Source organism: Durio zibethinus, chromosome 21 (assembly GCF_047325235.1).
Source record: "Durio zibethinus cultivar Kanyao isolate XHJ-2024 chromosome 21, ASM4732523v1, whole genome shotgun sequence".
Classification (NCBI taxonomy): Eukaryota; Viridiplantae; Streptophyta; class Magnoliopsida; order Malvales; family Malvaceae; genus Durio; species Durio zibethinus.
The window spans coordinates 12,686,674-12,699,839 of record NC_143182.1 but is presented as its reverse complement, the minus strand read 5'-3'; the positions used below and the strand labels follow the sequence as shown (position 1 = coordinate 12,699,839).

Genomic DNA, 13,166 nt, shown 5'->3' with positions numbered 1-13,166 from the left:
ACAAATAGTTACAAGCAAAACTACAAGAAAATGATGCAATGCTCCTTAAAATGCAAAAGCACATATAGATGCTAAATGGAGTAGTAGTGGGAATTAGAATGCAAATAAGGGTTGTAACTGAAGAATGTAAGCAGATGAAAGAAGCATGTATGAAGAAACATAACCAGTTGAAGTCTTTGCTTAATCGAATCATTATGCCTATTTACAAAGCCAAAGACATGGTAGAAATGATTGAAAAATTAAAGGCAATGGTGCCACCAGTGGGAATACAGGGACAAAAATTGATAAATTTCTTTAATAAAGTGTAAAGCTAGTATCGACAAGTTATGGGTTTCTTTTCCCAATAGTTTTAGACTTCATGGATGTAATGTTGGATTTGGTTAGAAATGACTTTTAATTCAATAAAGATTTTCTTTGATAACAATTGTTGTATGGTAAAATTTTTTTATTGCATTCATGCATTTTGTTTTTGCATTTCGTCTCATGCATAATTTGAGGGTTCTATAAATATCATTTCAAATTTTTTCATTGTAAGAAATCAAGGTTCAAGGATAACTCAACACCAATATTACACTTAGACTAGAGCTAAAAAGATGAAGTAAGATAATACAAACTATTTTGAGAGGTTAAAAAAGGCTTAAAAAGTAATTGAAGAGATGCTAAGTAAGATTCTTGAAGCTCTTGAAAAGATAAATAAAAGGAAAGTAGTAAAATAAGATACCTCACATTAAGATATCGAGTCACTGTATCCTTCAAGTTTTGGTCTGTATCAGACCTAGACTACTTCAAATTTTTAGCCACAATAGATCACGTTCCCAAATTATAATCAAGGGAGTGTTCAGAGTTATATTAATCTTGTATTCACTGAAAAGGTAGTTATGCCTACCTAATCCCCTAAACTGGATGAGACAAAATCAAAAATGAAGTTACAAATGACTGTACCCTCAGAAGACTTTAAAAACGATCAAGCCATGAGTATGATTGAAGAAAGACTATAGGCTGTGGAAAGCATTGATTTCTATAGCTTTATAAATGTTGTCAACCTTTGTTTGGTCCCAGATGTTGTGGTCCCTCTAAAATTCAAAGTATTAGATTTGATAAGTATGACGGTACTAAGTGTCTCTTTACAAATGTCATAATGTATTGTTGTAAAATGATAGCACATGTTAACAATAAAAAGCTGCTTATGCATGTGTTTCAAGACAGCTTAATTAGATCTGTTGCAACATGGTATGTTCAATTAAATAAGACTTGCATAAAATCATGAAAAGATTTGACTCAATCCTTTATCAACCAATACTGTCACATCATAGATATGGCTCTTAATCACCTTTCGTTACAAAGTATAAAGAAGAAAACATTTGAATCTTTCAAAGAATATGCCTAAAGATGACAGGATGTCGCTGCTCAAGTACAACCACTATTAACAAACAAAAAAATAATGGTGCTATTTGTAAGCATTTTAAAGTCGTCATACTATGAAAAGATGATAGGGAATGTGACTAAAAATTTTGTTGACATAGTGATTTCAGATGAGATCATTAAAAATGCAATAAAAAATGGTAAACTAAAAAAGGGAGAATCTTTTGTTGCTAAAAAGATGCCTAAAAAAAGTGAGACTCATGTTGTGAGTTTCGATAGGCAACAATTCAGAAACTACACTCAATTAATCTATCCTATATATCATCCCACTATAAGTCATGCTTCTACTACACGATCATCTACGCCAAAGCTCTTTATTCGTTCAACTACCTCAACAAGTGGTGTGCGCGAATCACAGAATAAGGAAAAGCACACATTTGACCCTATTCCCATGAGTTACACAAAATTGTATCAAAAGCTTTACAAAAACCATTTGATTGCTCTCATTCCAATAAAATAACTTGAATCCCCTTATCCTAAATGGTATGATTTCACTGCTCATAGTGACTATCATTATGGGCTAGCTGATCATTCTACCAAAAATTGTATCCCTTTAAAAATAGGGTGTAAAGTCTGATTAAAGAATGGTTGATAAACTTTAACACTATTAGAAATACAGTGCCTAATGTCAGTGGTAACCTATTGTCCAATCATCTAAGGGCATGATTTTAAGAAGACTGATTGAAATTTATTATCATTTTAAGATTTATTGAGAATATGGATCTATTTTATGTACTTGAATTTTATCTTATTTTTTATTATTTTAATAAAAGTAACAAATTTAATGCATTTTCATGATTTTTTTTTGCATGAATCACCATTATTTACATTTACCTTCTCATACCTTTTCCTATATCCATTATTTGATTCCAAATAATGAATGTTTAGACAATTATAATGATAATTCAGGATTCAATTTTGAAAACATCATTCATGATGATTTGATCGATAGATGAAGATTGTTGACTTAGTGGGACTGTTGAATAAAAAAAAATAAATCTGTTGAAAAGTTTCAAAAATAATGTAACACATGATCTTTATGATTATTCATTCATAACTTCACTCTTAATCAATAAATATTTTTCATTGAGAGTATTCATGTTCGAGATCAGAAATGGCCATCTTTTTTTTATCCTTAAAAAAAAAAAGTAAAATTATCTTTTGTTACCTCATTTGAACTATTGAAAATTTTTTTTAAGGAACCCTAACCAAGGATCACCCCTACATTGGGGGCAAAGTTTGAAAAGCTTGTTTATCCTTAGTGATTTCAGAGGCAAAGCCCTTTTGTGCTAAAATTTTTCTTGAAAATGATGAAAAAAAAGAGAAAAAAAAAAGAAAAATGAAGGAGAAATTGATTGGGCAAAATGTCAATGTGCTCCACATGAAGAAAAAAATCCTTAGTTTGATTACCATTCAAATATAATTTGAACATATTTTATCCATTTCTTTCATAACTCCTTACTCTAACCTACATTATATCCCTTGAAAGTCCATTTTGATCGAATGTTAATACTCGAATTGAAGAATTATGAATTGAATTAAGACAGATTTATCAATAAATTGTGTGAAACATTGAACAAAGTGTCACTGATGGATAAAAGGGAAAAAGAAATGAAATGAAAAGAAAAGATGAGAAAGAGGTGTGCAAAAAAAAAAAAAAAAAAAACAAAACAAAAAAAAGAGAAAAATAGGAGATTTAAAATGAAAACCCGAAAGGGTAATTTAAGTAAAAATAAAAACTTGGAAAAATAACTTTATGTAAGGGTCTCAAGAATGAGGATGATTGGCTCAAAAACTAAAGGTATTGATGGAATGTGTTTTTGAAAGATAATTCTGAGTTAAAGTTCAAAATTATTTGAATTGTCATTATTTTGAATGTTGATATCCTATTTACACAGTCACAACATTTTGCTTGAAGTTATTCTTGACCATACCTTTCTTTTTCTTTCAATAATAAATATCTATTTTTCTTATTCTTTACCAAGTATACATCCCCAGAATGAATTGAAAAAATGTATCATATTTGTCATGAATTAGAATGATGGCAAATAAATGAATGACACTATTCATAAAAGATTTTTTCATTCTTTTGAAAGAAATCCAAGATGAAAGAAGTAAAAGAAGCCTGAGAAAATGATATAGAAAGGACAAACAAGGTGACCCAGTGATGAATTCAATAATAGATTGATTAACAGGACCTGTGAGTTGTAACTAGATGAGGAAAATGACATTGATCAGCTAACAAAATTTATTTTTAAATGGTGAAGTCTTGAGAATCTTGTTACCACAATTAAAATTTCATGGCATCGATTTAATAACATCTACACTACATACATTATGTTTACATTTGCATCCTAGATAGGACATGCATTTGCATCGTTGCATTATCACTTATCACTTATTTTCAATCTTGACTCAATCTAGATTATTTTCCTGACTTATGGTTCAATCTTGATAATTTGATCTTGGCTTAGTCCAAATTATTTTTTTAACTTGTGGCTTAGTCTCAGCCATCCGATCTTGGCTCAGTCTAGATTATTTTTTTAACTTGTGGCTCAGTCTCGATCATCTGATCTTAGCTCATCTAGATCATTTCATTTTCCTAACTTATGGCTCGATCTCAATCATCTATTTGATCTCAGCTCAGCTCAAATCATCTTTCAGACTTGTGATTCATCTCGATCATTTGATCTCGATTCAGTCTAGGTCATTTTTTTGACTTGTGGTTCAATCCTGGTCATTTCGATCTTGGCTCAATCCAAATTATTTTTTCAATCTCTATAAAACTTAAAATCTTATGAATATTTCATTTTTACGAATTTGAAAGTCCTTGTGAACACGAAATCTTTATAAATCTAAAACCTCTATGAAACTAGGAATCTTATGAATCTTTCATTCTTGCAAATCTAAAAAACCTTTGTGAATCTTGAATCTTTGCGATTTTGTTAAACTTGGAATAATGGGATCTTTCAATTTTTGTTATAGAACCTCACCAATTTTTGAATGTCTAAATTGTGAATCTTTGGATTTAAAGTTGAAATTTTAAACTTTATTTTTTCAACTTGCTATTCAATCCTGATCACTCATTTTGATCTCGGCTCAGTCCAAATCATTTTATTTTTCTAACTCATCGCTTAATCTCGATCACCCGTTTTGATCTCGACTTAGTCCACATCATGTTATTTCTTGTTTTGCAGTTTAGTCTCGATCATTTTCCTATTTCGGTATCTTAGATCATTTTTTAAATCTCTACTTTTAGACTTGAACAAAATAAATGTTTTTTTTTATCTTTGTGCAATTTCTATTCCACAGAAAATGCAGAAAAAGGGGCAACTGTAGACACCTCATTTTGTTTGAAAAATTTTTTGGAATTGAAATCTAGTTAAAATGATGTTAAGAGATTTTTTGGATTTAATTCCAGAATCAATTCACATTAAAATGATGTTGGGAGATTTTTCAGATTTAATTCTAGAATCAATTGGCATTAAAAATGATAGGGAGAGATTTTTGGGATTTAATTCTAGAATCAATTCACATTAAAATGATGTTGGGAGATTTTTCAAATTTAATTCTAGAATCAATTGGCATTAAGAATGATGTGGAGAGATTTTTGGGATTTAATTTTATAATCAATTCTCATTAAAATGAAAATCAAATAAAATCATAGATTTAAGGAGAATTGATAGAGCATGAATTCCTATATAAATTTGTGATCAAAGCAAAAAGGGGCATTCAAAAAAAAAAAGATTATGTAGAAACTCTTGAAAAAAAATAGAGAAATTTGTTTAACAACCAAGAGGTTTTAGGTTTTGGGTTTGATTTGTTTAGATTTTCTAAAATTATGATTTGGTGTTTTGGGGTTTGAATTTCTGTATTTCTGTAAGGTTTTGCATTCTAGGAATTTTTAGGTTTAGTTTTCTAGACAATTTGTTAGGTTTTTAAAAATTTTCTGTCAGCTTTGAGATTTATTCGTTAATTTTTGGGCACCTATAAATCAATTAAAAAAAAGATAGAAGAATAACTATTATAGAAAGAGAGACATACTCAAACACTTCTGAAGAAAAGCCTGAAATTTGATACACCTAGATCTGTGTGTTTTGCCATGCACAACCCAACCCGATCACAGGTTTTTTTTTTATATATTTTTTTTATTTTATTTTTATTTCTATTTTATCATTTTATATTTTAAGTTTTTATTTCATTTTTATTATTTATTTTATTTTGCTAATTTTCTACTAAGCAATTTATTATTTATCAAATATTTTATAAAAATTCCTTTTATTATTTTATTTCTAAAAAACAATAAAAAAATTTTTCAAATAAATTTATGAATCCCACTAAACTATTGGAGAACTTTTCATGGATTTAAATTTTATGAAATCTACTAAACTATTAGAAAATTTCATAAATCAGTTTTCAAAAGAAATATTTTTATCCTATCAAGCTATTAGATGATTGCTTCTTAATTAAATTTTATCAAACTATTTGGAGATTTAATGAACTTTTTAAAAAAAAAACTTTTATAAATATCTTTACAATAAAATCTTACCAAATTATTAAATGATTTACATTGAAGTAAATTTTACTAAACTATTAGAAGATTTTACTAATTTTTTCGAATAAAATACACTAATAAATCCGATGATGAAGCCTCTTCAGAGTGGGATACCAGTCTCTATGAATACTCCTGAGATGAAAAAATTATCTTAAATTATTATCAACTATTGGGGTAATTTTAAGACTAATTTTCAATATTAAATATCTTGATAAATTACAAACATGTTTAAGGCTTAAATAATATGAAATCAAATTTGTACCATCCTCTGGATGAATGTTGTGAGAATACTATAAATTTTCTCACACATAATCGTACTTTAAAAGATGAATGCTGTAAGAGTGTTATAATTTTTCTCACACGTAATTATACTTTTAGACTTAAAATTTAGTTTTATGGATCAAAATCTACTATTTAAAAATTTTTAAGTCAATATTAAGATTTTTCTTTGAATATGATAGATTTGATCAGGTGATCAATCGTATCTAAACAAAAAAGATTAATGATGACTCTTTTGATCTATGTCTAGCAATAAGTTTATGGATTTATACGTTATGACAATATCTTTTCTGCAAATAAAATATTCGTTGAAAATAAAATTTTGATTAAACCTTTTATAGTTGATAACCATTTGACTTTACCGCAACCAATGACATAAATTTTTATTACATGTCATGCTTGTATCGGATATCTATGTTATGTCAGCATATTAAATAAAGATATCAAGATAAAGTATCAAAGAGTTTAATTACAAATCTTAATTCTTCAAGTACTAAAATGATAAAAGTTATATAATACAATAGCCAAATTTAGATTTAATGGGCTAATGGCTGCAGAGATTTTTGTCATTACAATATTGGATTATATATATATAATATCATAATCTGTGAATTTTAGAATAAATGATAAGTGTTATTGATTTGAATATAAGATTTATTAGAGATTTTTTTTTAAAAAAATAACGACATAAATTAAGTAAACTACCCTTTAAATTTTTCCTTGCACTTTTTTAAACACACAAAACTGGTTTTGTATGATTGAAGAAGTTTCTAAAAATAGCTTCTTTTTTCTTGGGATTTTGGATAATCACTGAAATATTATATATGTGGATTGAGGAATATGTAGATTTTATGTTTTCTTTTGATTAAAAATAAGAAAATTTTGGATGGAAAAGACGCAAAGATAGCATGAAATTCATATGCCCAAAATTCATTGACTTTTGGTCACCTAAAGAATAAAATGGAAAAAATTAAACATTGAATAGATAATAAATATAAAACAATCCACTTGTTGATATTAATAAAACGAAAAGTCCTATAATCAAATAATAATTATATTAAGGTCTAATTAAATATTATTGTAATACTTGAAAAAAGTTTTGATTGAAAAAATGTGATGAGAAAAAATTTGGTTTAAAAATTTAAAGTTTTTAACTGTGAAAAAGTGTTGTGATAAATTAAAATATTTAAAAATATATGCATAAAATAATAAAAATTTTAAAATATAAAGATAATAAAATCAGTTTACTTACAAAAATTTGTGATTAAACTCAAAAGCATCTCCTTACTAATTTTTTAGATTGGGTTTGCAAACCATGTTCATTAAAAAAAAAATCACTTTCTTTTTTTATATTTAATATTGAAATTGAATCAAAAGTAATTTTTAAATGCAAAAACCACTTTCTGCATCATTGTTAATTAACCCTAATTAAACTTTTTTTTCAATATTTTTGGGTTAATATTAAGGTAGTTAATGTCTAATGGTTGGCCTCTAACATAAAACTTAAGCCCTAATATTTGGCCTCTTAGAAAATTAATTGAAAGTTTTAGAAAAATAAAATAATTTAAAAACATTGAAACAAAAAATTTTTTTAATTTCAATAGATATAGAATAGTATATACTTTTTTGAAAATATAATATTTTTTTGCTTTATTCTTTATTCATTTTTCTTTATTGGGTTCTGTTTAACAATTGTTTTTCAAAAAATTAAGAGTCATTTGGTATTACAATTGCAGTTGCATTTTATTTTAATCATTGAATTTGATCATATAAACATTTAAAAAAATAAAAATAGCCATAAATTTTTTTGATTATGATGGATATTGAATTAAAAAAGTTCATTTTTATATGCTGATAATTAATTTTTAATTTCACAAAAAGATGTTATATTTCATTTTTTAATATACCTTAAATAATACCTATCATCATATTATTTTTAATTGTGGGGTTCAAAAACTCTATTTTTTAATTGAATTTATTGTCAATAATAAAATCAATTATAAATTGAGCTTTGCTATGAAAAAATAATAATAATAAAATAAAGAAAGACTGAGTCTGGGCCAAAAAAAAAGAGACTGAGAGCATGGGTGGAGCCCAGTTAACCATAAAGTTAAGGAGTAGTAGGGTTTTAGAACAGGGAGAAGCGAAGGGTGAAACCACGAAACCAAAGCAGCGAGCGGCAGCTTTTCTTCTGTATCCCAAAATGGTTGCTTTCAGGGTAAGTTGACAATGCATTTTCATTTTTTTTTTTTGTTTTTTGTTGACAACATGGTGATGGGACTTCGGGTTTTGGAAAAAAAAAAAAGAGCAGTTTCATCAGTACCAGGTGGTGGGCAGAGGTCTCCCAACAGAAGCAGATGAGCATCCGAAGATTTACCGTATGAAGCTTTGGGCCACCAACGAAGTCCGTGCCAAATCCAAGTTTTGGTTTGTGAATTACATTTTTGCTGATCATGCTTGATTTTCATTTGTCTTCATGTTTTTTGGGTGTGGGGATCTCAGTTTTTCTTTGCTTGATGTGTTTGTTTTCATGTTTAGGTACTTTTTGAGGAAGCTGAAGAAGGTGAAGAAAAGCAATGGACAAGTTTTGGCCATCAATGAGGTATTCACGATTACTTGTCGTTTACATCTCTTTTGAAAATTTGAACCCCATTAATATATAGCCTATGCTAATTGCAATGCATTTTATCATACAGGCTACCTTGTTTTACCTTATGTTATTCTGTTCAATAGCTTTTCCTACTGTTTACTTGTGTGTTGATAAATGATCGAAGATTACTTGTAAATGCTTGACTTATAGTTGTTCATTCATAATTGGGAGTTACTGAGTTAGGATTGACATACAGTTAGGCGTACAAGAAAAAGAAAAAAAAAAGTTGTCTTACTTACATTACTGTGACTTGGAGATTACCTTATACCTATATTTTAGAAGGAAAGATGCCTTAAAAAGCTTTCCTTCTTATGTGCATTGTTTATTTTAGAAAAGAAAGTCCTTTATGCATTAATTTGTTTTTTAATTTGTTGCTTTGTTTGCCATATTCTGGATGTAGAGTTGCCACTACTGAACAAAGTTGGCCTATATTCTATCCTCTGGGTTTTACTTTAGCTGAATCTCTTTTCCTATAAGCGAATGATGTTTCATCATTTCCATGTGGATGGAGTTAGACTTTTTTTAAATTGCTTGAGTTAATTTGTGTGCTTTATTTAATGTTGAATGTTGTATAAGGAACAATATTATGAAGAAATCCGCCATGTTCTGCTCATAGTTGAACTTGAAATCATCTCAAAAACATCTGGAACGATCAATTTGGTTAGATTTAAAAGAAGCATCGAGTTAAATGATTAGGCTCCGATCTAAATGTGGGTGGTAGTTAGTTATTCATCTGAGCCTGGTCTCATTTGATAGGCCAGAATAAAGTACCAGTGCTAGTGAAGATAAAACTTTGTGTTAGATTGTGAGAAAACAAAACATTTCTGAAACTCTTTTGTATTTGGGAGTTCGGAGCTTTTGGAGGCAGGGGACATCTGAGTACAGTTTACAACATGCTTACATATTTACCATGTAGACCGTGGAGTATGTGGGGAGAAATAATGCTTTATACCCTAATTACCATCAAACCTTGTTGCAATGCATCTGTGCTTTGGTGGCAGCTCAGTTGTGTTCCATTGTTGAGTGGCTTCTATATCTAGTTTGTTGCCAGGTTATAAACTGGATTGGGGAGCAATGAACAGAAATTAATATTTTCTGGCGATATATGTTTGTGATTGCAGATTTTTGAGAAAAACCCTACCAAGATCAAGAACTATGGCATTTGGCTACGATATCAAAGTCGAACTGGTTATCACAATATGTACAAGGAATACCGAGACACAACTCTCAATGGTGCCGTAGAACAGATGTACAATGAGATGGCATCTCGTCACAGGGTGAGGTTTCCTTGTATTCAAATCATCAAGACAGCCACTATCCCTGCAAAACTTTGCAAGAGGGACAGCACCAAGCAGTTCCACAACTCCAAAATCAAATTCCCACTGGTATTCAAGAAGGTCAGGCCACCTACTAGGAAGCTTAAGACAACATACAAGGCATCCAGACCCAACTTGTTTATGTAATTGTCTTCATAATTGGTGGTGATAGGCTAAAAGCCTTTAGTTTGATTACTTCCCTTAATAGATTGAGAGGACAGATCAAATTTTGAACACTTTGTGTTTACTTTTCTAGTCTTTTATGTATTGAAGATTGTGGTTTTGATAAGTTTACTTTTAATTTGATGAGCATGGTGAATTACAATTTATATTATTTGCAATGTCTGGTTGGAGAGTAATGAGTATGATGTTTCTGTTGGTTATCACTTGTGCTATCAGAAAAAGCTTTCAACCTGCTTAAAAATGGTTTTTACTTTTACAGTTGCAATTTTACCTCTTATTCACTCTTGAAATATGTCTTGTTAACTTTGTAATTTATAGCTTAGGTAAAAGTCTTGGATGGACCAAGATAAGAATCTGGGAGGCTCTAAACACCTCAAAAAATGCTCTATACACCCTCGATTTTCTTTACAAAATTACCCTTGAGTAATTTACGGTTTAGTAAATATCGTTTTTAACCCTCATTAATTGACCGTTTAGTAAATTTTATTTCGTACAACTGGATAAACAGATAAGAAATAAAACCGATTCAACTCTCCCTTATCATATCGGCTCCAGACTTGTAAACAAAATCCTAAAAGCTTTCCCATGGATTTGAACAAATTTGTTTTCATAAGCTTTCAATGGCTTATGGGATTATTTCCGTAAGCTTTCAAAGGTTCAAGGAGATAATTTCCGTACGAAATTTTATTTCTGTAAAATTTCAAAGGCTTATGGAAAAAAATTTTTTATAAGGTCTTTAAAAATTATTGAAAAACAAATCCATATAATATGATTTCAGCGAAAATAAACCACAAACTCAGATCAATTATTGAAAATATTTAACAATCAACTAAATTTGATCTTTCGATAGATGGCTTAGTTCGAAACTTGTGATTCGAGGGTTTTTCAACTGTTTTCCGGTTGAATTTTGAGATTATGTTTGATTAGGATCGATTGAAAATGAGGGAAATGAAGGACAAAGAAAGAAGAGGGGCTATAATGTTGCTCTAAAATACTAAAAGTAGAAGTAATGACAAATAATTCATACCATTAACTTATCCAAAAAAATAATAATAATAATTCATACCATTCATTTTAAAATATACTCCGATGGATCGCATATAAGAAACAATAATTAACTCTAATGTTATATTAGTTGAAGGGATGGGCATTAGTTTTTGAACCATGTACTGCGTCCTCGTTTGGGGGTAAGTTACATGGTAGATTAGAGTTTCCCTCAAATATTCAACAACTGGAAGTCATTAATGTTTCCTTTCAAATGGACAGCAGAAGTAGTGCCTATAATTTTCTTCTTTCGAATCCTAGTAGATGATGAAGGCACAGCTTTTCGTTTTTTTTCTTTTTTTTTTTTGTCTTAAAATTTCTCATCTCGTAGCTTTATTTTCCCTAGCTTCAACATTATTATTAATGTCTACTGTAATTGTAAGAAATTTAATCTTATTTAAAGAATGTACCATCTGATCAATTGAATATTCATCTTAATTTTGAAAAGATTTAAACAAAAAAATAAAATAAAATTTATTATACAAATTTAGATTTATATAAAATTTGAGCCAAATTTTGAAAAAATATTTCAAATTCGATTTGTTACGATGAAATTTATGTAATTCTATAAAAGAAATCCAAATTTGGTAGGGTAAAACCTTATTTCTTTGTTGTTGACATACATAAGATGGCTTTATCAAAGGCAAAAGCCATATCCAAAAGAATTAGCATTTTGATCAAAGAAAAACATTAAAAGATGAAAACAATCTTGCATTTATTCTATCTTGCAAACAAATTAATTAATCTCACTTAAATAATGTTAAATTATGAATAATTATATTGATATCATATTGTGATATACCTGATCATATAATATAATTTTAGTTAAGTGTAATTTCAATATTAATTTTATAAATGAACTCATAATGGAAGAAATCAGTTTTGACTAACATATTAAGACACACATGCACGTGCAAAGTCAGCTCATTAAGTTTTATAGTTTTAGTTTGGATAGAAAACAATTTCTTTTTTTTTTTTTGTACAAATCTCATTTTTTTATGTTTGAAAAAGGAATCAAGAAGCACAGGACAGCGATATCAATGCTGTAGACCTCATTTAAGTGAAATTGAGCTCTCACCCACATTCAAGATAGTTTTAATATCGATTTAAAATTATGTTAAATGACTAATCGAGGTTTTGATCAAATCCAATAATTAAACAATAACATATTATGGCTAAATCACTAAGCATAAGAGCGAATTAGAGTTAAATTGAGTGATGACAGTATACAGAGCAAACAAAAAGGTAAATTTCAGAGAAATCAATTCATTAAACATAATGTCATGTGCAATATAAACCGCAAACGTAATTCACCAATGATTATTAACATAACAACGGTCTGGAATTCTATAATGATTCAATGAAAGTAGAACATGTGAGATATAATTCATTAAATTCATGAAAATAAACAACACTTAATGCTTAGATTTAAGGAAGCTACAAATAGAATTATCCTACCAAAGGAATATTATTCTGGGTATACAAAAAAATAGCTTTTAAAATGATTCGAACACGCCATTTACCAACTAGAATGGATGGGCAACACACTGAGATTTTCTTAGGTGATTAAGATAGAAGAAATGAAGGGATTTAGTTTCTTTTTTAATTTTTTGGATGGATATCTGATTAGGAAATGAAGAATCGTTTTTTTAAACAATTGTAATAAACCATGAACGTGAGATGGGACGGAAGGAAGGGGAGAAGGCGAAAACATTTT

At 28.8% G+C, this 13,166-nt stretch overlaps 1 protein-coding gene across 1 annotated transcript; it reads left to right on the top strand.

The window, feature by feature from the left end:
• The first annotated feature begins 8,316 nt into the window (after positions 1-8,316).
• LOC111305669 (large ribosomal subunit protein eL20-like) lies at positions 8,317-10,551 on the top strand. Its single transcript, XM_022903399.2, has 4 exons — positions 8,317-8,474; positions 8,568-8,683; positions 8,795-8,858; positions 10,028-10,551. Exons 1-4 carry the CDS (start codon positions 8,340-8,342, stop codon positions 10,367-10,369), a joined length of 657 nt encoding a protein of 218 aa, XP_022759134.2. The 5' UTR covers positions 8,317-8,339; the 3' UTR covers positions 10,370-10,551.
• The last annotated feature ends 2,615 nt before the right edge of the window (positions 10,552-13,166 follow it).

Coding starts and splice junctions, on each gene's coding strand:
- LOC111305669 (XM_022903399.2), top strand. CDS start 8,340: ATGGGTGGAGCCCAGTTAACCATAAAGTTAAGGAGTAGTAGGGTTTTA. Junction 8,475..8,567: donor CCAAAATGGTTGCTTTCAGG/GTAAGTTGACAA, acceptor AAAAAAGAGCAG/TTTCATCAGTACCAGGTGGT. Junction 8,859..10,027: donor AAGTTTTGGCCATCAATGAG/GTATTCACGATT, acceptor TTGTGATTGCAG/ATTTTTGAGAAAAACCCTAC.